This window comes from Rutilus rutilus (assembly GCF_951802725.1).
Source record: "Rutilus rutilus genome assembly, chromosome: 16".
In the NCBI taxonomy this organism is placed as follows: Eukaryota; Metazoa; Chordata; class Actinopteri; order Cypriniformes; family Leuciscidae; genus Rutilus; species Rutilus rutilus.
In genome coordinates, this window is record NC_140224.1 from 18,872,909 (window position 1) to 18,899,693 (window position 26,785).

The 26,785-nt window shown below is 44.5% G+C and overlaps 1 protein-coding gene across 6 annotated transcripts in view; it reads left to right on the top strand.

Annotated features, from left to right (window-relative positions):
• mpp3b (MAGUK p55 scaffold protein 3b) overlaps positions 1–26,785 on the top strand; it is an 80,931-nt gene that overhangs the window by 19,190 nt on the left and 34,956 nt on the right. For all 6 annotated transcript variants that reach the window (XM_084435019.1, XM_084435018.1, XM_084435017.1 and 3 more), the window contains exons 5-9: positions 20,527–20,607; positions 21,119–21,256; positions 21,430–21,511; positions 26,434–26,519; positions 26,636–26,710. In XM_084435019.1, the coding sequence (XP_084291145.1) occupies positions 20,527–20,607; positions 21,119–21,256; positions 21,430–21,511; positions 26,434–26,519; positions 26,636–26,710 (462 nt within the window). The remainder of the gene's footprint in view (positions 1–20,526; positions 20,608–21,118; positions 21,257–21,429; positions 21,512–26,433; positions 26,520–26,635; positions 26,711–26,785) is intronic.

A 26,785-nucleotide genomic window follows, 5' to 3' on the forward strand; every position in this document is an offset into this window, starting at 1 on the left:
TGGCCTGCTGTGTACAGCGCGTCGAAAACAAAAACGCCCATTGCCACGTCAGCTCTGCTTGTCCTGAGGCTTCCTACACTGTAAACTAAACACAGTAACGAACAATGACGTCGATTTTACCATATCAATGCGAGCGCGAGTCCGATGATGAAACATTGGAAGAACTAGTTATTCAACCCGAACCTCCATCGAAAGGACGACTCGAGCAGGATGCTACTCAGTGATACACTACTGAGGTACACTATGAGATGTTGCAACTTTCCTCACCATCAGCATTAACAAGTGAATGTCCATCAACAAACCGATTATTTTACTTGTACTATTTTATTTACAGAGTATTTTTCTAATATATTGCGGTGAACACGTGGAAACTGTATCAATAACAGTGCATGTATACATAAGCTCAGCTCTAGCGTGAATGATCTGATGTAACATAAATGTTGGTAAAACAAATATTTCCTCAAAGTAGTGAGAACGACAGACAATCTGCATTAATAGACACAGTTTTAGGTAATAGTGGCCCACAACTGATTAGCAGGAGTATTTCAGTAAGACAGTGATAACGTGAGTTAGCCAGTTAGCAGGAGACCTACAAAATATAAAACTCAAAACTAAGTATTTTGAACACCATCTTTCAAGAGCCACCGGTTTGCGAATCCTGCATTGAACTCTGAGATTTGAGAAGCAGTCGTCAGTGAAATAAAGGGAACACAGCAAAAGTTTAGGATTATACTGCTGTGATATCGTGGTAAAGATTAACTTTAACCACTGATTCTTCACATGCTCGTCCTTGGGCAGTGAAAAAAAAAAACTGGCTTTACCTTCACATTGTAGAGCACAGCGCCGTCTTCTCGACATGATGCTATCCAGCATCCACAGCAATCAACTGCCGGTTTGAGGTTCAAGTTTTCCCTGGTGTCTGCGCACGCAATAAGTGGGCGGGCAATATTCTAATGTTTCGTCTTGACATCACAACGAAATGTCTCAGGTTACGACTGTAACCTATGTTCCCTGAGAACAGGGAACGAGACACTACGTCATAGACACTTTGGGGAACGCCTCAGGCGTGACAGGTGTCTGAAATCAAATATCAACTCACAGCAATCATGTTGACCGGCGACAGCCCGTGAATCATCAGCTTGATTGATTAACGCGCGGCCTAGATGTATAAAAGGGAGCCTTGAAAACATGACAACATCCTATCGTCTGAAGGGACTGTTGGTAGGCAGGCCCAGAGGCATGGCAGGGAGACGTAGTGTCTCGTTCCCTGTTCTCAGGGAACATAGGTTACAGTCGTAACCTGAGACGTTCCCTTTCGAAGGGAACTCGACACTACGTCATAGACGCTTTGGGGAACGAAATACCCACTCCGCCATGCTGAGGGGAGTGCATACCCAAAGGCAGTGGCAACTGTCAGAAACAGCAATTCAGTGAACGCTAGAACCCCCTCAGGTCACACTGGGCTGTCAGTGACAGCACTCCCTACGGTCATAGCCCAAGCTATATGATACCACAGAAAACCTCCATAAACATAGTTTAGTGAAAGGTCTACCTGGGCCTGCTCAAGGGCCTAGGACCACAACTTCAACTTCTTAGAATGTGAATACATACATTATACAATATTCTAGGGAATGTGGCTAAGGAACCCGAGGGAACCCCAGCCAGTCACTATTCAGGGGAACGTGCCACCTGAAATGCCACCAGGCAGGCCTGACCTGGTGTCACTACATAAGACACTACAGTCTGGCCACTTCCTGTCTGTCTGAAGACAGAGCCTCTGGACGCTTGCCTTTAGGTAAGGCATCCAACCCGAGGGACTGCAGTGAACCACTCGGCCTGGATCTCAGAGACGGGATATCCTGGAGAGTATGACTCAGCATAGTGCTTTACAACCCTTGCCAGCGAGGGGAGTTTCTCTACTCGATCCACAGATCTACCCAGTGTTTGTGTTTCAAAACACTGAGGAGGCCTGTGAGGGCCTAAGGACTGATCTAACTGGGAGGCCTCATGAGAGGCCTACGACCGATAGTACATGGGAGTTCACTTACAGAGAGGCCTGGAGAGGCCTACTACCTGTTACCAGAAAACCACCTTAAGTGGAAACTCAAAGTATGTTGGAACTCAACTCCAGGGAGGCCTGGTGAGGCCTACTACCTGACAACCATGACATGAGGGAGCTCACTTTCAGGGAGGCCTGGAGAGGCCTACTACCTGAAAACCATGCTAAGTGAAAACACACAGTATGAGGGAGCTCACCTCCAGGGAGGCCTGGTGAGGCCTCTGACCTGATAACCACAATATGTGGGAGCCCATATTCAGGAAGGCCTGGTGAGGCCTATCACCTGGTGATAAGCCACATTATGTGGGAGCTTACCTTCAGGAAGGCCTGGTGAGGCCTCTGACCTGATAACCACTGTATGTGGGAGCTCATACTCAGGAAGGCCTGGTGAGGCCTATGACCTGATAACCACTGTATGTGGGGCTCATATTCAGGAAGGCCTGGTGAGGCCTATAACCTGATAGCCACAGTATGTGGGAGCTCATATTCAGGAAGGCCTGGTGAGGCCTATTACCTGAAAACCACAGTATGTGGAAGCTCGTATCCAGGAAGGCCTGGTGAGGCCTATCACCTGGTGATAAGCCACATTATGTGGGAGCTCATGTTCAGGAAGGCCTGGTAAGGCCTCTGACCTGATAACCACAGCATGTGGGAGCTCATAATCAGGAAGACCTGGTAAGGCCTATAACCTGATACTTGATAACCACAGTATGTGGGAGCTCATATTCAGGAAGGCCTAGTGAGGCCTATAACCTGATAACCACAATATGTGGGAGCTCACATTCAGGAAGGCCTGGTAAGGCCTATAACCTGATAACCACAATATGTGGGAGCTCATATTCAGGAAGGCCTGGTGAGGCCTATCACCTGAGTACCACAATATGTGGGAGCTCACCTTCAGGAAGGCCTGGTAAGGCCTCTGACCTGATAACCACAGCATGTGGGAGCTCATAATCAGGAAGGCCTGGTGAGGCCTATAACCTGATACTTGATAACCACAGTATGTGGGAGCTCATATTCAGGAAGGCCTAGTGAGGCCTATAACCTGATAACCACAATATGTGGGAGCTCATATTCAGGAAGGCCTGGTGAGGCCTATAACCTGATAACCACAATATGTGGGCGCTCATATTCAGGAAGGCCTGGTAAGGCCTCTGACCTGATAACCACAATATGTGGAAGCTCATGTTCAGGAAGGCCTGGTAAGGCCTCTGACCTGATAACCACAGTATGTGGAAGCTCATATTCAGGAAGGCCTAGTGAGGCCTATAACCTGATAACCCCAATATGTGGGAGCTCATAATCAAGAAGGCCTGGTGAGGCCTATCACCTGAAAACCACAATATGTGGGAGCTCATGTTCAGGAAGGCCTGGTAAAGCCTCTGACCTGATAACCACAGCATGTGGGAGCTCATAATCAGGAAGGCTTAGTGAGGCCTATAACCTGATAACCACAGTATGTGGGAGCTCATACTCAGGAAGGCCTAGTGAGGCCTCTGACCTGATAAGCCACAGTATATGGGAGCTCATTCATATGTTTTTTTTTTTTTTTTTGGGGGGGGGGGGGGGGGGGAATACTCCTTGACAGCCAACTCCTGGGAGCTCACCTCAGGTAGGCCCAAGCGCTGTCCAGTTGCAAGATGGGGACTGTCTGGTCAAGGAGGCTTGCTAAGGCCTACCACCTGACCATGCAGCCTCCGAAAAAGCTTCGTTTTTTTTTTTTTTACTTTCTTACCCATAACATGCCCCAAACTCTATACAGGAGACGCGGTCTGTAAGAGAAACAGAAATATGTTATTTGCGCACAAAAAACATTTTACAAAAAGACCAGACAGTACACCTGCGGCGTGCGGAGTGAAGACACGTCAGGAATCCTCTCTCAAAGAGCACCTGGAGCTCACCACTTACATGCCTGAAAGAGGCGCTCCTACTAACCAAGCCGAGGAGGGCCATCAGACAGGTTCTCATCATGGGCCCAGCCCCAGGCCTGATGTAAGAGACGCCTGGGGGAAGTTAGAAGAAGGCTCCGGGGAGATAATCCCTAGCGCCGTTGATCACGCTTTTTCTGAATAACCTCCCTCAGATCCTGCTTCCTGCGGGAGTTACGTCTCCTCTGCGTCCTGCTCCGGCCAGGAGGGGGCGCACGAGAGGCGACACTGGCTCTCTGAGCCTGTCTATGGTCCTCAGACCAAGACGGGCCAGGCCTTTCTGCCTGCTTGGGCGCGGACTCGGATCTCAGCGGTATACAACTTCTAAAAGCAGCTGAGCGCGCCCTCGCCTCCTTGAACTTTTCAACCACCGTCTCAACGGAAGGGCCAAAAAGTTAAACGGGCGAAACCGGCAAATTGAGGAGAAAGGTTTTTTCTTTCTCTCCGATGTCAGCCAGGTTGAGCCACAGATTCCTCTCCGTGGCCACCATGGCCGCCATCGACCGGCCGATCGCGGCAGCAGATTGTTTGGTGGCCCGGAGAGCAAGGTCCGTGGTGTGGCGCAGCTCAGTGACAGGGGATAGTCCTGTCCCCTGGTCGAGATCCCGCAGCAGGTCGGCCTGGTGCGCCTGTAACACCGCGAGAGTGTGCAGAGCAGCACCGGCCTGACCCGCTGCTGTGTATGCTTTGCCATTCAAGCGCGACGTTGTTTTTAGCGGCTTGGATGGCAGGGTAGGAGCTCTCAATGTCGACGCCTGCCCAGACACGAGATAGTTAGCCAACGTCTCGTCAATGGGCGGCATCGACACGTACCCATGCTCTGCGATTCCATCCACAGCAGCGAAACTACCCCGCTGATGTGGATGAATACGGGCAGACTATGGGTTCTTCCATGCCTTCTTGATCTCAGTATGGAGATCCGGAAGGAATGGAAGGCTCACCTGAGCTGGTGGCCTATGGCTGGGAAGACAGACTGGCTAAACCGACCGTCTGCTAGCTGTCTCACGTCACCAAGGTCAGATAAATCCCATCACATAGAGCCTCTTTCACCTAGATATCATCACATAGAGACTGTGTCTTTTCCCCGAATGTGGAAATCCAAAAAACATTTCAACCCATCTAAAGTTAAAAATTTAATTGATGTTCAACAAATAAAAAACAGCTATAATACAGATGAGCAAATGATAAAGCTTGGGTTGCTGAATATTTGATCCCTTACTTCAAAAGCACTTATTGTTAATGATATGATTACTGACTATAATCTAGTTGTGCTGTGTTTGACAGAAACCTGGCTAAAACCAAACGATTACATTACTTTAAATGAGTCCACCCCGCAAGATTACTGTTATAACCATGAGCCTCATCTGAAACGCAAAGGGGGAGGTGTCGTTGTAATTTATAGTAATATTTTCAAAATCACTAAGAAATCTAGTTTTCTGTGCTAGAAAAGTGTTGGTGCTTAATGTAAAAATATATAGTGTAAACGACAAATCACGTTTGAGATTTGTGCTGGCTACTGTATACAGGCCACCAGGGCACCATAAAAATTTTATCAAAGAATTTGCTGACTTTCTATCAGAGTTAGTATTGGCTGCACATAAAGTACTAATTGTTGGTGATTTTAATATACATATAGATAATGAAAAAGATGCATTGGGATTGGCATTTAAAGACATTCTGAACTCTATTGGAGTTAGACAACACGTGTCATGACCTACTCATTGTCGTAATCATACTTTAGATCTAATATTATCACACGGAATAAATGTTGATGCCGTTGAAATTCTGCAGCAGAGCGATGACATCTCAGATCATTATCTAGTCTCGTGTCAATTACATTTAGCCAAGGCTGCAAAGCCGACTCCGTGTTACAAATATGTTAGACCTATCACTTCTGCCACTAAAGATTGCTTTATTAATAATCTTCCTAATCAGTTTCATCATCTCAGCATCCCAGATAGCTTAGAAGAACTCAATATTGCAACAGAAACCTTTAACTCTCTCTTTTTCAGCACTTTAGACACAGTTGCTCCGTTGCGCTTAAAGAAGATTAAAGAAAATAGTCCAACGCCGTGGTACAACGAGCACACTCGGGCACTAAAGAGAGCAGCAAGAAAAATGAAGCGCAACTGGAAGAAAACAAAACTAGAGGTATTTCGCATTTCATGGAAAGAGAGTTCGATTGCATACAGAGAGGCCTTAAAAGCTGCTAGATCTGATTATTTTTCAACCCTATTAGAAGAAAATAAACAAAACCCTAGGTATTTATTTGAAACAGTGGCTAAACTAACGAAAAAAGAAACCTTCAAGCCCAGAAATTTCCAAGCAACACAGCAGTAATGACTTTATGAACTTCTTCACTTATAAGATTGATAATATCAGGGACAAAATTATAACTATGCAACCGTCTACTACAGTATCGCATCAGGGAGTGCATTGTAGTCTCCCTAAGGAAAAATTTGATTAATTTATTGCTATAGGAGAGGAAGAATTTGCTAAACTCATTAAATCATCTAAACCGACAACATGTATGTTAGACCCTATACCGACTAAGCTACTGAAAGAGATGATTCCAGAGGTCATAGATCCTCTTCTTACTATCATTAATTCATCTTTGTCTCTAAGATACGTACCAAAAACCTTTAAGCTGGCTATGATTAAACCGCTTGTTAAAAAAACGCAACTTGATCCTACAAAATTAGTCAATTACAGGCCGATCTCGAATCTACCCTTTCTGTCAAAGATACTAGAAAAGGCAGTATCTTCACAACTATGTTGCTTTTTAGAAAGAAATGATATCTGCGAGGATTTTCAGTCAAGATTTAGACCATACCATAGTACCGAGACAGCTCTCATTAGAGTCACAAATGATTTGCTCTTATCATCCGATCGTGGTTGTATCTTTCTATTGGTGTTACTCGATCTTAGTGCTGCATTTGACACTATTGACCACAACATTCTTTTAAATAGACTTGAAAATTATGTTGGCATTAGTGGAATTGCATTAGCATGGTTTAAATCATACTTATCTGACCGTTATCAGTTTGTAGCAGTAAATGAAGAGATGTCTTATCGATCACAAGTTCAGTATGGCGTACCACAAGGCTCAGTACTAGGACCACTGCTGTTCACTCTGTACATGCTACCATTAGGAGATCTCATTAGGAAGCATGGCATTAGCTTTCACTGTTATGCTGATGATACTCAGCTCTATATTTCTTCACAACCTAACGAAAACTACCAATTCACAAAATTAACGGAATGCATAGCTGATATAAAAAACTGGATGACTAATAATTTCCTACTACTAAATTAGAACAGAAATTCTAATTATTGGACAAAAAACGTCCTCACGTAATAACCTAGAATACTGTCTGACACTTGATGGCTGCTCTGTTAAGTCTTCATCGTCGGTTAGGAACCTGGGTGTGCTCTTTGATACCAGTCTTTCATTTGAAAGTCACGTGTCTAGTATCTGTAAAACTGCATTTTTCCATCTTAAAAATATATCTAAATTATGCCATATGCTCTCATTGACAAATGCGGAACAATTAGTTCATGCGTTCATGACCTCAAGGCTAGATTATTGTAATGCTCTACTGGGTGGTTGCCCTGCACGCTTAATAAACAAACTACAGCTGGTCCAAAACGCAGCAGCTCGAGTTCTTACCAGAACCAGGAAGTATGACCATATTAGCCCAGTTCTGTCAACACTGCATTGGCTAGGCTACCTATTAAACATTGTATACATTTTAAAATATTGCTGATTACTTACAAAGCACTAAATGGTTTAGCTCCGCAGTATGTGAGCGAGCTCTTAACGCATTATAGTCCTTCACGTCTATTGCGATCTCAAAATTCCGGCCAGTTGATAATACCTAGAATATCAAAATCGACTGCTGGTGATAGATCCTTTTCCTATTTAGCACCAAAACTTTGGAACAGTCTTCCTACCATTGTCCGGGAAGCAGACACACTCTGTCAGTTCAAAGCTAGACTAAAAACACATCTCTTTGACCTAGCATACACATAACACATTATAGACTTCTAGGTTAGGCTGCATAGATCAGGTCAGCCGGAACCGGGAACACTTCCCATAAATCCTGATGTACTCGTTACATCATAAGAAGAATGGCATCTACGCTAATTTTAGTGTTTTTGTTTATCCTGAGGTTTTCCCGCAGCCTGCCGGATCCAGGCCATATCCAGATCTGATGAAGGACCTGTGCCTGGACCCGGTGTCATAGCGGGGTGCTAAAGTGCCAACTAGTTTCTCCTTATGGAGGATCCCTTTACCACTCTACAGATAAAGCGTTGTTCGCGTATCTACCCCGAAGTGATAAAATTCTGTATCAAAAATGTTAAGGCCAGACAAGTAGTTTTTTAAGGCTTGGTTTGTAGGGAATTACAAACCTGCGCACATATATTCAAACGCGCATACCAATAGACTGAACTCGTAATACGCATGTGCACGCCATGAGCGTTCTCACAGGTTTCTTGTTTAAAGTCTGTGTAGTAGACTTGTAGTCAAGACCGCCTAAACCGAGACCAAGACACTACCAAGACCAGAGGGTATCGAGACCAAGACAAGACCAAGACCAAGACCAAGACAGACCAAGTCAAGACCAAGACCAAGTCGAGACCAAGACCGAGACCAAGTCGAGACCGGAGGGGAAAAAAAACAGACTAGTGTTGAAGCTAAGCAATAACTTGTATGAATTCAAGAACAGCAGCATACTAGGGTTCAGCCGCAGTTTACATTCAATACATATTAGACGGTATTACTTCAACTACACAGGCAGAACAATACAGAGACAGACCATGTCATGTGTGTGACTGTGAGCTCACTGTAAATGTTTTTGCAGACTGAGTGAGATCAACTATGTTGGGGTGTAGGGGTGGTGGTGGCGCAATGGATAAGACACATGCCTTTGGTGTGAGAGACCCGGGTTCGAATCCACTGTGAGACACCAATGTGTCCCTGAGCAAGACACTTAACCCCTAGTTGCTCCAGAGGCGTGCGACCTCTGACATATATAGCAATTGTAAGTCGCTTTGGATAAAAGCGTCAGCTAAATGAATAAATGTAAATGTAAATGTAAATGTAAAACTATGTGTAGCAATTGCATGACGGCTGTTACTGCACTATTAGAGGATTGAGACTCCCTTAACTTTTGTGTACTGTTGAGGACTGACATGACTGGTATTGACTGGTTCATCTGACAAAACATCAAACACCTCCAACACCATCTTGCTCCTCCAACAACTGTCTAAAGAATGAGAAATATGTAACCAATTGAAATTATACTTAATGTGTAGATGAAATCGTAACATCAAATTAAAGATACACAATTATAAACTTGGATTAGGCCTAATGTTTAGTCAACACAACGGAGATATGCAGATGATATTTAAAAGACCATTTATTTAGTCTAACACCATCTTAAATAAAATACTGTAATCAAACAACACACACACACACAGATATCAAAGACACAAATTCATCTAAGCAAATGCCTGCCTATCTCTGCCGATTTCGGAGTCTCCAAATGAATCCATTCTGCAACTTTTAAATACATAATTACATTTTTTAAAAACGAAATTATAGGCTTAAGTGCAGGATCCGAAAGTTGGTAGTTTTGTCGCTATGGTTACACACACACACACCTTTGGCGGTGCGCTCAAAGTCATCTGTCAGTTGTGCAGTTACCCAAAATCTCCTGAATGAAGTTAAAACCCATCATGTCACTGATAGGCCTATGTGTTTTTTAAATCAAGTGATCAAAGTGCTCGTTGCCGCTTCTCGTGTGGCTCGCGCACGCGCCGCACTGTCTTCACTCGGATGCGCGCTTCAATCCGTTCCGTTGCGGATAATAACGGTGCGTGTCCACTGGCACGGTGCGAGCGGAGCGGAGCGAGCGTTTTCAATTCATTCCTATGGAAGTCGAGCTTCACGCTCGCGCAGTGCATTTTGGGGTTGACAGCGGACCGGAGAAAGCGTTGAGAGCGACCGAGAGCGTCAAAAGGTTGGGCAGTTCTCGACTTTATGCAAATATCAAGCGAAAAACGCGGTCGGCAGCCAATTGCTGTGAGGTTCGGGATTGCTGTTTTGAGAGTTTAAAAATATGCAAATTATGCCGGAGTTTATGCTGGATTTAGTGCGTAAATCATTTTGTTTACAAATTAGACGCTTTGTTATGTTAAATATTTTAATTTGGATGTGTTTGTGATTATATTGGCTGGGTTTATAAAATTGAAAGGATCTTTGCTTGGTGCATTTGGAAACAAAGCTTGTCTATTTCTAAATGTAATCGCGTGCATCGCTGATGATTATACTGTCCGTGTGTTGAAAAAAACTTAGATTAAACACTCGCAACAGACACACCCCAAAGCGGAGACGTTACAGTGTTGCCAGCGGCACTGAGCGGAGTTTTGCCACTGTAGTGGACACGCACCGCGAGGCCGTTAACATAGTCAACGTGAGCAACGCGAGCAAGCAACGCGAGCGACGCGCTCCCTTTCATAGTCAAAACAGTGGACGCAAGCGTCACGGGCGATGCATGAAATGCAATACACCGCTCACGCAACAGGGGGTGGGTCAAAATCACCATAAAGTGCCTTTGAGACTTCACAATTTCCACAAAAAAAATCTGAGATTTTCCATTTAACTTCATATGTGTTGTATTAAGGAGACATTAGGCTGTTAGAAATGCATATTGGTCAAGCTCCAGCACTTTTTATAAATTAACTGCAAGCTGACAATATACGAGCAAACCATAAAATATGTCCACCCTGTCATGGACAAACTCATAGTAGAATAAATACATTTTCATTGCATAGTGATTATAAAATGTAGATCTGAGGAAAGAGAATGTGTCCCTTTCCCAACAAAACATTTTAGTTAATGGTAAAAGTATTTTGATAATAATGAAGTTACTGCTTAAATATGTATTGCCCAATAAAATATGCGATAGTTGCACATTCTATTCTAAATAAAATCTAACAACAAAGATATTTATTCAAACTTTAAAACAATACTAACTGGCCCTCATTTGTTTATTAAGAAATCACACTCAAGGTTTTGTTAACTTGTTAAAATAATTAGTTTATTTTCATCATAAAAGTTGAAAATGACAGGGTGGACAGCAAAATGACAGGGTGGAACTTGGCATGACAGGGTGGACAAATGCTTTAATGGGTGAACTAGAATGGGGGAACATTTTAAAAACAACAGGACCTTCAAGAAACCCTTAACCAATATAGAAGAAGGAGGGGCCTGGCTCAGGCTGATTTCCAGGAGTTGCAAATGTCCACCCTGTCACGAACCATGTCCACCCTGTCATGTGACAGGGTGGACATTTTTTGGCTAAAGTTAGTATTTAATGAGCACATGGTGTGCAGCAGTTAGCAAAGTGATTCACTGTTGAAGCTGACTGTGCACTGTTTAAAATGTATATTTATAATTTCTGAAAAGTTTTAATATTAATTAATATATCACAATGACAGGGTGGACATGTTAAGCTTGACAACACGCAACTACAAACACAATATGATGAAAATTAGGAAATATAAGTGTAGATACTTTCTGTGTGTGTTGCAGATGTTTTAACCTCCACTGAAGAAAGACCAAATGGGGGAGGGGATGTCACGGAGTACATCAGTTGGTTTCTTAAAGGGGAGTTTACCCCATAATGACAGGGTGGACAGCAATTTCAAGGACACATGCGAACTGCTTAATATTATTATGAAAATAAAATATAAATAATCAAAATGACTTGCTGAGGACAATAAGTACATTAAAAAAGTATTATAATTTTATGTAATTTAACCACTTTTTACACTCACTGAAGTTAGCTGAGCAGCGTGTGGGACATGCCAAAATCACATACATCCAATCAAAGAAAATGGTATAAAATCAGAAAAACACATTTCAAGAGACGTATCATTGTACTTGTATGTGTGTAAGTGTTTGGCCATTTATAATAAAACCTCAGAATTTCATTATTTTGCATTATGTTCATGATGACTGAGCGATTCTGATGAGGACACCAAAGGCACTTTATAGTGATATTGACCCGGGTAATAAGGTCATAGTAGAGTCATAGTTCTGAACCTATGTTCTGAACGCACGTCTATTTCGCTTCAAACGCTCGCTTTCGCTTTGGATGCGCGAATGGATTCAAAATGTTCAAGCGTCGAACTGCGATAGACATAGACTTAATAGAACTAGACTTAATAACAGTCTCCGATGTCAAGATTGCAATGCTGGAATGTGTGTGTGCATTTTGTTCATACAGGACATCATTAAAACTGCAAAGTGTTTAGCCTACTTATATTTATGTAAAACACAATATTGTGCTTTTGTCAAACTGTAACCTACAACTGTCACCCAACCAAAATCACACACACACATTGTAGACGAGATGTATGCGCATAAGCTCGCATAATTTTTTCTCTTCGCCCACCATTGTATTCAAACCTTCTTCTGTAAACATAATATACTTGAATTAATGTACAATACTTGCAATGTTGCCCCCGCCGACAACGCATAGTATTGCGTGCATCGGCGCGTCGTGTATCAAAAACTAGGACGACACATTTGGCTCGCATCGACGCATAATGGCGGCCGAAGCATAGCGACGCGTAGCCTTGTGGACGCATATGCGATACCGATGCGTTGACTATGTAACGGCCCTAAAGGCCTCATTATACTTCTGCGTCGTTGTCCGTGTTGACGCGCACCTAGGGAGCATGTGAAACCCCGAGGGAGGGGTTCTGGCAGACCAATCACAGCGCTTGCGTCCGCGTAGAATTGACGCGTTGTTACATTTTTGGAGAGGTGCACGTTAGGGTACGCGCGCTACACACAGCCTACGACGTAGCTACGGCGACAGTTCGACGCAGAAGTATAAATAGGCCTTATTGTTGCATTATCGAACGTTGTGTCGTCGTGGATATTGTAGTATTGTATTGCTAAATGCCCCGACCACTATGTCGGTCTGAGACAGCGAGACCTAGACAAGACCGAGAGGTCCGAGACCAAGACAAGACCAAGAGGTCCGAGACCAAGACAAGACCAAGACCAAAGACCGTCAAGGCCGTGACAAGACCGAGACCACGTAAAAGTGGTCTCGAGACATACATCACTACTGTGTAGAGTTTCCTGTTAAAACGGTGTCGTGTTAGCGGCCCCTAAGTTAATAACTAATGATCGGAAGTGAATCAATCAAATTAACTTTAGCTGGAAAATATCTTTATTCAAGAACTGCTATAAAGCCAAAACAATCTCTGTTACTTTAAACTATTCTCTGTAAAGCCGCTTTGGAACAATCTACATTGTTAAAAGCGCTATATAAATGAAGATGACTTGACTTGACATCATGTTATAAAACTGGTAGCCACGAGCCTAACAAGTCGTGGCCACGAGAAACGGATGCCGTTCCCTCAACATATTAAGTCGTGGCCACGAGAAACGGATGTCGTTCCCTCAACATTAACATATCAACATATATGTGGGAACCGAATCTTCACACGTGATACGGGCTCCTCCTTTTACCCTGGTCATAATTTACTTTATTTGTTAATTTAAGTTTCTCATAATTTGTTTTTGTTTATTGCCTTAAACGGGATTTTATTTGTGACCCGAGTATTTCATTCAGACGAAAAAGCCCATTCAACTTAAGAATGCGCATCAGGTGTCTTTCACTTACATACCCATGTCTTAATGCCAGAGACCGCACTATATCTTTATATGACATTTCTAATTCAAAGTAAAATGTTATCATCAGTCATCTCCATCTCCGACTGCTGTATATGGTTACAGTTTTGACTGGTGTGGTACCCTCAACATAACTCGTGGCCACGAGAAATGGATGTCGTTCTCTCAAAATATGAAGTCGTGGCCACGAGAAAATGATATGATCAACATATGATCTCGAGGCCACGACTTTACATCGCGTGGCCACGACATGATGTCGTTACCTAAACAATTTGTTATCACGTTCCCAAGACTTAATATCTCATGGCAACAACATATTATCACGTTCCCACGAGTTTATATGTTGTGGCCACGACAAAACTAAGTGATCCGAACATGTCCCCTCCCGGTCACCGTAGAAACGAACCAGGCAAACCGAACTACAAGTGTGAACTCACCCTAAAATGTTTGAGCTGTTTTAACTGAAAGCAACTTGCACTGACATAATTATCTTAAAATATGTCACTGCCATTTTGTCTCATGATGCATACCAGTTATGTTTTTTAATTTTTTTTTAAGGCACGTTTATAAAAGCTACTTAAATGTCTTAATTTAACTAAGGCTTAATCCTGGTTTAATCTAAGACCTGTCTGTGAAACCAGGTCAAAGAGATCGTAAAATTAATCCAAATGAATTGAGCGGTTTAGTCCAAAATTTCTGAAGAGACACGATCGCTTTATATGATGACCAGATTTAATTTAGGCTTTAATTCACATATAATGAATAAAAGCGTAAATTAAACCAATAAATTCCATTTCTTTAGTCAGATCGGAAGGCAAATGTGCCTATATCCATGGCAGTCGGAGAATCTGCACGCCACAAATAGTTACAATGCAGTTAAAAATAAATGAGAAGTGTTGTGGAAAACAATACCTCCAATTTTCAAAATTCACAAACACAAATGGAAAAACAATTGAAATGGGCTATGTATCACCTGTTTATGAAGTTGACTAGCATACACAGCACGAGCAGCCATGCAGCAGACGTGTTCTCTTACGAGAGGTTCTCTCGTATTGTGTAAGCTGCTTACGCTACGGGTAAAGTCATCTTTTCTCGAGATATGAAGCCAAAAAATTATCCTTAATTTTTGTATTTATTGTCAACGCAGTGCAGCAGCTAGCAGACCTAGAGCAGCCTGTCTAGTGCGCTCATAGGCTGCTGTGACGTCACACCCAATGGTGGGCGCCCGCGCCCTCACGCGTCAGAGCCCGCCAGAATGGGAGTGGCTTAGCGTATATAAGGAAGGGCTTGGGGGCTGCTACCCTGATTTTAATTTATTCAGCGAAGCTCTACGCATCACTGAATCCTGAGAGAAGCCGCCGGCGTGGAATCAAGCGGTCGTCTTTGCCACCGTCAGCCATCCGTGCCTGCCGCGCTATCCGGCTACAAGTATCCTTTTTTTGCTCTCTCTGTGCGTGTTCGCCGCCGCGACACACACTTTCTCTAAAAGAGCGTGGGCGTTTTTGTAAAAATGCCTCGCAGTTCCTGTGGCTCTTGCCGAGCCCCGCTCAGCGCCGGAGACCACCACGTGATCTGCGCTCTCTGCCTGGGTCGAGAACATGCAGCCTCCCAGGTTGACGGCGCCGCCGAGAAGGGGTACAACTCTATCCCCCCAGTGGAGGAGGTGGTAGCAGCGCACCTTTGTCCGCCCTCTGCGGGATGGCGTTCAAAGGCTGCCCTCCCCGTCCAAAGCCTGCAGGACCACATCAGCTCTAGTCGGCCGCGCTTTTTCAGCCACCGGACAGGCTGCATCCGCCCTGCACTCCATGGCAGTCCTGCAGATCCTCCAGGCCGATCTCCTCTGTGAGATGGACGAAAAGGGCCCGGACCCGGCCGCCATCACGGATTTACGGAGCACGACGGATCTCTCCCTCCGCGCTACTAAATCCGCGGCCCAGGCGATTGGAAGGTGCATGTCGTCACTCACCGTCACAGAGAGGCATCTCTGGTTGACGCTCGCCGACATGAGGGAGTCTGAGCGCGCTGCCTTTCTCAACGCACCGCTCTCCCCTACCGGCCTCTTCGGCCCAGCGGTAAACGGGATCGTTGACCGCTTCTCGGAGGTGCAAAAGACCACGCAGGCCATGAACCTTTCCTGCCTCGACGCTCTAGCTCAGATGCAGGCCGCTCTCGAGATCAGCCTCCTGCGCGAAGCTCTAACCAGCGTCCAGCCCAGCCTCCGTCTTCGCAGCGACGACAGGGCGGCCGCCCTAGATCGCGCTCAGCCAACCGTCACAGACCACCTCCCCTGCGGGGACCCCGGCCTAAGATCGTGCTGAAGCCCAAGCAGGCAAAGTCCTCCTAGTGGCCGCAAGGAGGAAGAGACGGTTAAGCCCCGCTGCGGCCGGACCACCGCCAAAATACCCCACTTTGTCAGTCCCCTTAAGAAAGGCTACTGCAGAAGTGTATTTGGCAGCCAACGAGCCGGTAAAACTACCCGCTCGCCTGCACGCAACAGCCATTTTTACGGCGACCCAGAGAAATCTCAAAAAGCGTGTAATGCCTGGTTATCCGGCTCAAGCCGCTGGAGTTTTAAGTGTAGAAAATGTGCCCACGTCTCAGTGTTCACCCCTACACACAAGCACGATAACCCCCGTGTCTCTCACAAAACCCACTCTCATAAAGCCCGCGAATGCCGCTCGAGTGTTAAAAGTAGGAAATGTGCCCACGAACCCGTGCCCATACCTGCTCTACCTGCTCACTGCCCACTCTGTCACACGGCCAGAGTTACCTCTTACTGGTCATGTTATGAATGTAAGCCCTGTGCCCGCTCACGAGCGCTCACACTTACTGACAAACATTTTACCCCCGGCGCTGCTCGCGCGTCCCGGTTTTCCCACAAAATGTTCCCCGTCCAAAGCAACCGGGACATCGTGTGTAAAACGACCAGCCATCGCTGTCAGCGAGCCGCCGTATTCAAGCACCGAGAGCGCGCGCTCCGCGCTCATACCTCCGACTCAGGTTCTCGATCCCGCGAAGTGCGGCAATCAAAACCCGGAGGCCATTCTGCCCTTAGCTGTATATGCAGAAGCATGGGAAGCTATTCCAGGTGTGTCAGAATGGGTGCTGAGCACAGTAAAACAAGGCTATTCGCTGCAGTTCGCTCGCCGTCCCCCGCGCTTTCAAGCACGGGCCGAGACGACAATGAATACGGAAGTAGCACACCTACTTCGCGCAGAAATAGCGAAACTGCTGTGCAAAGGGGCCATAGAACCGGTACCTCCTTCTCTGAGCGAGTCAGACTTTTACAGCGGTTACTTCCTCGTACCCAAGAAGGACGGAGCTCTAAGACCTATCTTAGATCTGAGATATTTGAACACAGCTCTCATGAGAAGACCGTTCAAAATGCTCACAACCAGACAGATACTCGCGCAAATTCGCCCGAGGGACTGGTTTATTTCACTCGATCTGAAAGACGCGTACTTTCAGATTCAGATAATACCCCGTCACAGGCCATTCTTGAGATTTGCCTTCGAGGGTCAAGTGTATCAATACACCGTCCTTCCATTCGGCCTGTCTTTAGCACCCCGTACATTCACGAAGTGCATGGACGCGGCTCTCGCTCCCCTGAGAAATCGGGGTATGCGAATTTTTAACTATCTGGACGATTGGCTGATTTTGGCACAGTCAGAGATAGAACTCATATCTCACAGGACAATGCTTCTCAGCCATCTGGAAAGCCTGGGTCTTACGGTCAACTGGACCAAGAGCTCATTACTGCCCAGTCAGTCAGTCTCTTTTCTGGGAATAGAACTGGACTCTGTGGCTATGACGGCCCGCTTGTCGACACAGCGCGCACGCCGTGTTCGACACCTGGCCGCGTCTTTCCAGAAGGGCACCACCGCTCCTCTGAAAACATTTCAGAGAATGCTGGGCTGTATGGCGTCAGCTGCAGCAGTGCTTCAAGTGGGCTTATTGCGTATGCGCCTGCTGCAACGCCGGCTGAACGCTCGAGTGCCTCACCGACCTTGGGCTTCTGGCGGCAGACGAATCAGAGTGACTCAGAGCTGTGTTTCAGCCCTGCAGCACTGGTTAGCGGCCGACTTGTACCAGCGAGGAGTGACGATGGGAGCTGTCTCGTACCGAAAGGTCATCTCGACGGACGCCTCCAACTCAGGTTGGGGCGCTCTCCTCGAGGGCAGACCGGTCTTTGGCCTGTGGTCAGACCGAGAGAAACGCCTTCATATAAACTGTCTAGAAATGATAGCGGTCGAGAACGCGCTGAAGCGCTTTCTCTCATACATACGGGCCACCACGTTCTAGTCCGTTCGGACAACATGTCTGTGGTGTCCTACGTGAACCGCCAGGGCGGTGTCAGATCCAGGAACCTCTGCGATCTAACGCAACGCCTCCTCGTTTGGGCTCAGCACTCGCTACGCTCCCTGAGAGGTGTCTGAATGGTCCCTGCATCCTCAGACAGTCCAGCTACTGTGGCGCCTCTTCGGCAAAGTGGAAGTCGACCTTTTCGCGTCAAAAGACAACGCTCACTGCCCAAGGTTCTTTTCAAAGAACGAGGACGCGCTGGCCCAAACCTGGCCCAGCCGCCCACTGTATGCTTTCCCTCCGATCTCGCTGTTACCACAGGTAATGAAGAGAATCAGGGAAGCGTGCCACTCGGTGCTGCTCATAGCCCCGCGATGGGAAAACCAGACCTGGTTCCCAGAGCTAATGCGGCTGTCACATGTGGCCCCATGGCCGATTCCGGTGAGGAGAGATCTTCTCTCTCAAGCCGGCGGCTCGATTTGGCATCCCCATCCAGAGCGCTGGTCTCTGCATGCATGAATAATCAACGGATATCCGTTGTCCTGCCAGAAGGGGTCGTGAACACGATCGCGCAGTCTAGAGCTCCTTCTACGAGAAGGCTATACTATGGCATCTAAATGGTCTTTGTTCTCCGCATGGTGCGCCGACAAAAATCTAGACCCACGTACTTGTGGGGTCTCGTGGGTACTTTGCTTCCTTCAGGAGCTGTTGGACAAGGGCAGGTCCCCCTCCACGCTCAAAGTGTATGTGGAGGCTATTGCAGCGTTCGCAGTCAATAGGAAGGAACGAGCTCATCATCCGCTTCCTCAGAGGAGCCAGGAGGATGAATCCCCCGCGGCCCCCATCGGTTCCTATTTGGGATCTTTCTCTGGTCCTAGAGGCCCTGAAAGCACATCCCTTTGAACCCTTAGATTCTGTGGATCTAAAATACCTTTCGCTCAAGACCGTTTTTCTGATAGCCTTGTCATCAGTCAAACGTGAGGGGGATCTACACGTGCTGTCTGTTAGCGCTGCGTGTCTCGAGTTTGGACCGAATTACTCTAAAGTCATCCTCAAACCAAGACATGGTTATGTCCCCAAGGTGATTGGCACTCACTTCAGAGCGCAGGTCATCTCTCTATCGGCTCTGCCAGCATCCGGTAGCGAGGGCGATAATAACCTCCTCTGCCCTGTCAGGGTGCTGAGAGTTTACATTATGCGCTCCGCCGCCTTCAGGCGCTCGAAGCAGCTCTTTGTTTCGTTTGGTGGGCGCACCAAGGGTCTCGCCGCCTCGAAACATAGCCTGTCCAGATGGATAGTGGACGCTATCGCAGCAGCTTATGCGTCGAAACACCTACAGTGCCCTCTGGGCATCAGGGCTCATTCCACTAGAGGCATGGCCTCTTCGTGGGCTTGGTCCAGCGGGATTTATATGCATGACATTTGTATGGCGGCAGGCTGGGCCTCCCCCTCTACATTTGTTAGGTTTTACAACCTGGAAGTTCCCGCCTTGCAGGCTAAACTTTTGTCAGTCTAAGCGATTTGTATGTTCTGCCCAGAGTGTTTGTGCGCAGGCTACTATCACATGACTTAGCTCTCCTGGTTGAGCTGCACTACAAGGGTTGATGTTCTTGATATAGACCGGCAGCGCCGCTCTGTATTCCCCTACGGTGTGCTTATGTAAAAGTGCTGGCCCGCGTTGCTGGCCACCTGATTCCCACTTATTTGTGTTCCCCGGGTTTCTCCTGGGACTCATGTAGTGGATGCTCGGCGCGTACGGCGTTGACAAGGGATTCCCGTAGCGTAAGCAACTTACGCAATACGAGAGAACCTCTCCTAAGAGAACGTACTCGGTTACCTAATGTAACCTTGGTTCTCTCTAGAAGAGGGAATGAGTATTGCGTAACATGCCGTGCTCGCGCCTCGAGCTGATTTCACTTCAGTCGATGAAAACCAGGGTAGCAGCCCCCGAGCCCTTCCTTATATACGCTAAGCCACTCCCATTCTGGCGGGCTCTGACGCGTGAGGGCGCAGGCGCCCACCATTGGGCGTGACGTCACGCGGGGCTCAGTGGTTGGCTGCTGCAGTTGCCGCACGGCAGCCTATGAGCGCGCTAGACAGCCCGCTCTAGGTCTGCTAGCTGCTGCACTGCGTTGACAATAAATACAAAAATTAAGGATATTTTTTTTACTTCATATCTCGAGAAAAGATGACTTTACCCTTAGCGTAAGCAACTTACGCAATACTCGTTCCCTCTTCTAGAGAGAACCGAGGTTACGTTAGGTAACCGAGTACGTTTTCTTGCCTTTTTTTTTTTCGCGGTAGGCTACATCTTTTTATGTCATCATATATTGAAGCGCAGCTGCTAAAATGAGGCACAGAAAAAACTGGTTGCTTTTATTTTTATACTGGGATAAATCTGGGATGGCAGATGGGGTGGCAATGCTTTTTTGAGAGTGACAGCCCGGTAGATCCGCCCCTGAATTGTTGTCAGGTTTTGGCATTTTTGATTACACTAGTCTTGTGGTTTGCACTGACAGGTCGCAGAGGAGCTACAGAACGGGCCACTGGAAGACGATGAGAGAGAGCTATTAACACTTCTTACCACTCCACATGTGAAGGTGTGAAAGTCACTTGTGCCTTCTGTAGAGATTTCCCTAACTGTGTGTATGTGTCTTTTTGGTGAATCATCTCATCTCTAAATACAATTTATGATATTTTTAGAAATAAGGTCAGATGTATATAAACAGTTGCTCCTTTAAATCCATTTGAAAGCCTCAACATCGGTATGCAGATTCTGTTACATACAATTATTCCTGTTAAATTGGTATTTAAAATAATCTTGGCCTAATTAAGCTTAATTCATTATAATTGTATTGTGTGCAGCATGACAAAATAGAATCAGATTTGCATTTTACGACGTTCTAATTGGACTCTATCATTTCCTCCATGTGCCCCAGGCATCTGTTTTCTCTATTCTCTCTCTTTTTTTATTAATACTCTTAAGTCAATCCATCTCTGTCTGCATATTAATTATCTCTCCCCTTTACACACATGCACATTGTTTTTCCTCAGCACTAGTGGATCATCCTGTCATCTTTTGTTATGATTATTCTCTCCATGACCCATCAGGCAGTGCTAACAGTACATGACACGGTTGCACAGAAGAATTTTGAGCCTGTGCTCCCCCCTCTACCAGATGATCTAGACGATGAACTGGAGGAAGAATCAGTGAAGATTGTGCGTTTGGTGAAGAACAAGGAGCCTCTTGTGAGTTTCAGAAAAAAAAGAAAAAAAATCCTTTTTGCATCAGAACAGGTTACATAAAATGTATTTTACAATGGTGGAGCTGTTTTGTCTATAAAATGGCTATTCTGTCCACCATCATCAACACATACGAAATATAGTCTTATATTACTTTTGCAATCGATTGTGTCTCTTAGGGTGCGACCATCCGCAGGGACGAGGTAACTGGAGCGGTGGTGGTTGCTAGGATCATGAGGGGCGGGGCTGCAGACCGCAGTGGTAAGTGACAGCCTGGTCCCTCCCCTTCTCAGAATTTTTTTTTTTTTACCCTTGCCAACTATGTGTTTTTACACTGTGGCCAGAAAACTATCTCAGCAGATTTGATGTAACATAATCTGTAATGACGCAATCAGGGACCATCTAAGTCAAAAACTGTTCAATCTGTTAAACCATGACAGACAACTCAATTTTCAATGGAGAGATAAAATGAGGGAATTGAATAACCATTTATTCAATTGTTATGCAAATAATTTACTGAGAATCTCTCCTATTAGAAATAAAAAATGATTTAAAAAAATACAAATCGAATGAAATGAAAATTAGAGCAACCAAGGAGACCGTAATCACAGCAGAATCATGATTTTCTTGATATTAATAGCATTCATAGCGGATTTTTCTGATCACAAGCAAAATATTGACTAAAATCCTTGAGATTATGATTTGCTTTGGGATTACAGATTATACTGAAAATATACAGAGCAGATTTCATGGTTGCCATGGAAATTCTGATGAAATATGATGTGTGCAAAGTTGTCCTATTGAATAAATCTGTTAGAATGCATGCAATGTTATAACATTCAATGAAAAACAAAAAACAAGATTAAGAAATATTTGTAGATAATATGTTTTTCTTGTAGATAGACAGTTTTAGGATTTACCAAAACAAAGTTTCAAACAAAGAAATGTTCAAATATATAGGCTACCTATTGTAATTTTGCACTATTTATTTGAATTATTATGAATTATAAAGATAATATATAGTTTATAAAGTATATAATAATGTATAGTATAATGTTATGAAGATAATTTATTATGTAAACTTTAGTATTAAAGGGGCACTTCACCACTGGCCACTGGCAAACTTGGCTGCTTATACAGTAGAAAGGCGAGGGAATAAAATGAAAAAGGTGCTTCCTGACTAGAGAAAATAGAGAAAAAAGGCTGTTGTCGTCCCTTTTGCCAAATCGGTAGAAAAAGGTCAATATCCATAATGCACTGGGCTTGTTGCCGACCATGGCCACTCCCACCAGTCTAATAGGGTATGTTTACCACCACAGTCAAATACAACCTTGCTTTAGTAGGAAATACTTCTTAGCAATTTTTTTGTCATAATGGTGTGAACTTGTGTTGTTCCTGGGTGCAAGAATTCAAAGAGTAAACGTTTTTCGTATACAGTGAGTTACTTTCTGTTCCCAGTGAAGAATCCACCGCAGAGATAATGTTCTGTCAGTTCCACCCAACCCCCCAAGCAAAACGCTGTTGCGTACTGGTAAGAAACCGAGATAAAGTTGGCTTGGCGTTTGATATTTGTCAGAGAGCCTCGGAAATCTTCAATAGATTGTTAACGATTAAGCATAATGACAAGAACATGCCGTGTTCGTTTTTTAAATTTTTTTTATAGGTTTTAAGGTTTTAGGTCTTGAGCACTAGTTGCAACTGATATGTTGCAGGATAGGGACCATCTTTAAAGTATAAATCGAAGAGCATAAACACACAATTATTCCATCCAAATGTTTCACTCTTGAAAAAAGCTAGCAAGTAGTGCACAAAGACACTTGAAACATGCACACAAATACACACAACTCTTACATGCTAACATGATAGCATAACTTTAAAAAAAGTGGTACAAATAATAGTGTTCCCTTTCGTATACAGTTCACTTCGCATTGCATCAGAGAATCTTCTCTGATCGTTATGGGAAAACTCAGTTTTTTCCAAATACAGAAGGCTGATTGGTTCATGCCGGTGAATTTCACAGACAAATGGCCTTTCCCAGCTCGCACTGAACGGCTGTCTAGTCAGATTTTCTCGACTGAAGCACGAAGATTCATCTCCTTGCTGACTCTGATGCAGCGCCATAAATGTGGCTTATGCAGTGCTGCCCTGCATTTCAGGTACATTGTACATTGAGCACTCCAGCCAATTCAGGCAATCGGAGCAGCTTTTTGTGTGCTTCGGAGGCCGCTCTAAGGGGCTGCCAGCTACGAAGCAGAGACTGTCCCATTGGATAGTGGACGCGATAGCGCTAACCTACAAGTCCCTGATCTTGCAGTGCCCCATAGGAGTGAGGGCCCACTCCACCAGAGGGATGGCCTCCTCTTGGGCATGGTCTAGTGGAATATCCATGGCTCACATCTGTGCGGCAGCCGGCTGATCATCGCAGTCCACATTTATCAGGTTCTACAGCCTAGACGTACTGGCCCTTCAGGCACAAGTCCTGTTGGCCTAGACCAGGCTCCACCCTCAAGGGTTTTTCTAGACTTGCCATACCCTCAGACTCCGGTCAGTAGAGATGCGCGGATCAGCTCCAACAACACCCGAATCCGCAGCCAAAAACAAATCATCCACCCGCCACCCACTCCCACCAATAATTTTCTCTGATTTAGACATCCGCACCCGATAGTCAAATTACAATTATTCTTATGTGTTAGGCGTGATGATAAATGGATGCTCACCTTCAACAGCAGACTATGCAACCCTAGAGAGCTGATGCGCGCATCTCTAATTGTAACATAATACACTGAGGAATGCTGCTTTTAAATGAACATTTATTTAAAACTAATTTTATTTGACAATTTAATTTTCTTAATGGCATAAACACAGGCTTTACTCCCTTGAAACTTAAACTGGAATGTCACTGTTTCTCTCACACACACGCACACACACACACACACACACACACACACAAACATGTTCACTGTTCAGCCCAGTTAATGGCTCGATATACAGTAGGGTAATTTATTAGCACTATCTGTTTGAAATTCATATTTATATTATATAACTACTGAAACTTTTTTTAACAAAGTCTTTGCTTCTAAAGCCTACTGATATACAACAAAAACGGGCGTCAACTCAGCCTAAATGCAAACTGTTAATGGCCTAGTCTTACTTAGACTTTTTCTTTGCACTGCAAAAACAGAATTGCATCTACTGTGCCAGGATTGAGGCGATTCCACCTCGTCTTTATATCGCGGCCTGCTGCACTAAATGAGCATTCGCTCACAGCGCTTGTTGCAGGAATGCACAAGATTCTTATAGCAAGGCACTGGGATGCTCATAGCAGCTGTGGGGATTACGTTTTAAACATGCTCATATTTTGGAGAATGTAGTTAATATTTACATTATTAATTATATCATATCCACCCGCGACCCGTCCGCAATTAATCAGAATGTTATTTCTATTACTTGACCCACCCTATCCGCGGATGGCCATTCAGTGCGACCTATATAGGCAGTCGGCCCCATCCATTCTGGTGAGCTGAAAGGCCAATTGTCTGTGAAATTCACAGACGTGAACCAATCAGGCTTCAGTATTCAGAGATGACGGAGTTTCCCCATAGAGCTGGTAAGTCCCGCCCATCCGTAAAACCCCAAGTGGACCTCTAGGTAGAAAAATCGTCAATGCAAGTGATTGTGAGAAAATAATTATTTTCTGGTCCCGTTTGAATTGTGCCATGAATGTGAACATATGTTGTCTGTGAATTTTTTATATAATTTTTCATGTTACGAGTTTGACAGTATATTGTATGATTCTTTGGCTAGCAGTTGTGGAAAAGACATAACGAGAAAGACTACATGTCGCCTATGTGACGTCACCCCATAACACATTTTCCCTCCACTTGTCAAATCACGGTGCTAATGCTGCGATAATCTATGGAGACAGATGGAGATGCCTGTGTGTTTTGTACCCAAATGTCACCATTCAAACCAAATGGGCTGTTCTTTCTTTCAAACGCGTTGAAAGCAGCGAAGAGTTGTAGTCCACAAAGTGCTCTCACACAAAGTCTAACCGTATCAAACTTCTACCCGCTAAATTGTAGCATTCTTCACACAAAAAATTATATTAAAAATTCACAGACAACATATGGTCACATTCATGGCAAAATTCAAACCGGACCAGAAAATAATTATTTTCTCACATTCACTTGCATTGACGATTTTTCAACCTAGAGGTCCAGTGGGGTTAGCGGAAGGGGCGGGACTTACCAGCTCTATAGCGATCAGAGAAGATTCTCTGATGCAATGGTGTTCCCATATCTCAGGGAACCGATGTTACATGAGTAACTGGAGCTTTATTAATAATAACTTTCATTTTGGGTTAAACACATAATATTACATTTGTGTACAATTCAATCACAAAACCAAAGGGTGTGTCTTACCACTAGATCTACAATGAACTACTTTCAGTTGGATTTACTTTCATAAGTGATGCAGGAAAAATGCTATTGATATTTAAATGTGCTAATAAATCTATGTAAAATACATCTAAAACCCTAATGGGTGTGTCTTGTTACTGGTTCCTAGATGAACCACCATTTAGATGTTGGTTTTATTCACAGAACTAAAACACAACACTTACTATTGAAATGCAACAATTGAGAAAAAGCTTCCAAAGCTGTAAAGAGTTCTAAAACGCTAAAGAGTTTTACGTTCTAACTTTTAATAAATTCATGCAGTTTTCTCTCAACTTCTAATAGTGTGTCTTGTTATTTGGACCTTAAGAAACATTTCCATGCATGCAGGTATTTCTCTCATTTGTAATTCAGGATAAATGCTATTGAATTAAATTCCAACCTGTTAATAAATTCATTTTAAAATGCTTGAAGTTTTCCATCCGACTGTCTGTGGCCGGGGATATAAAAATGAGTTGTCAAAAGTCTTTTGCTAAAAAAAATAAACAAGAATTTTTCGGTTTAGGTAACACGGAATACGAGTAAACATTGTTTATTTACATATACTACCGACATTGTAACAATACAAAGATTGTAACAATACAAAGCAGCTAAAAATCAGTTACACTTTAAATTTAAGTTACACTTTAAATGAGAAAAGAACGTGAAATAAGTGTTAAGTATCAGACCTTCGGATCCCACTGTATTTTAAATGCACCATGATGACATGTTGACTGAATTCTCCTTCAGGTCTGGTGCATGTTGGAGATGAGTTGAGAGAGGTCAATGGAAATCTCATTATACACAAACGTCCTGAGGAGATCAGCCAGATTCTGGTGTGTTCACTATTCCTCTGTTGTTTTACAAAAGCTGAGTCATTCCCTTAAGATTCCTTATCTGAAAAGGCACTTGCGTGATTTATTGTCCTTGATTATTGTTTGTCGGGCTGCAGTCTCAGTCTCAGGGCTCGATCACTCTGAAGATTATCCCTGCCATTAAGGAGGAGGACAGATTCAGTGAGAGTAAGGTAAATGTAATCACTTTATTTGAAAGTCATTGGACAGAATAAATAGCAGCTGCTGCAGGTAATGTATGCAGTGTT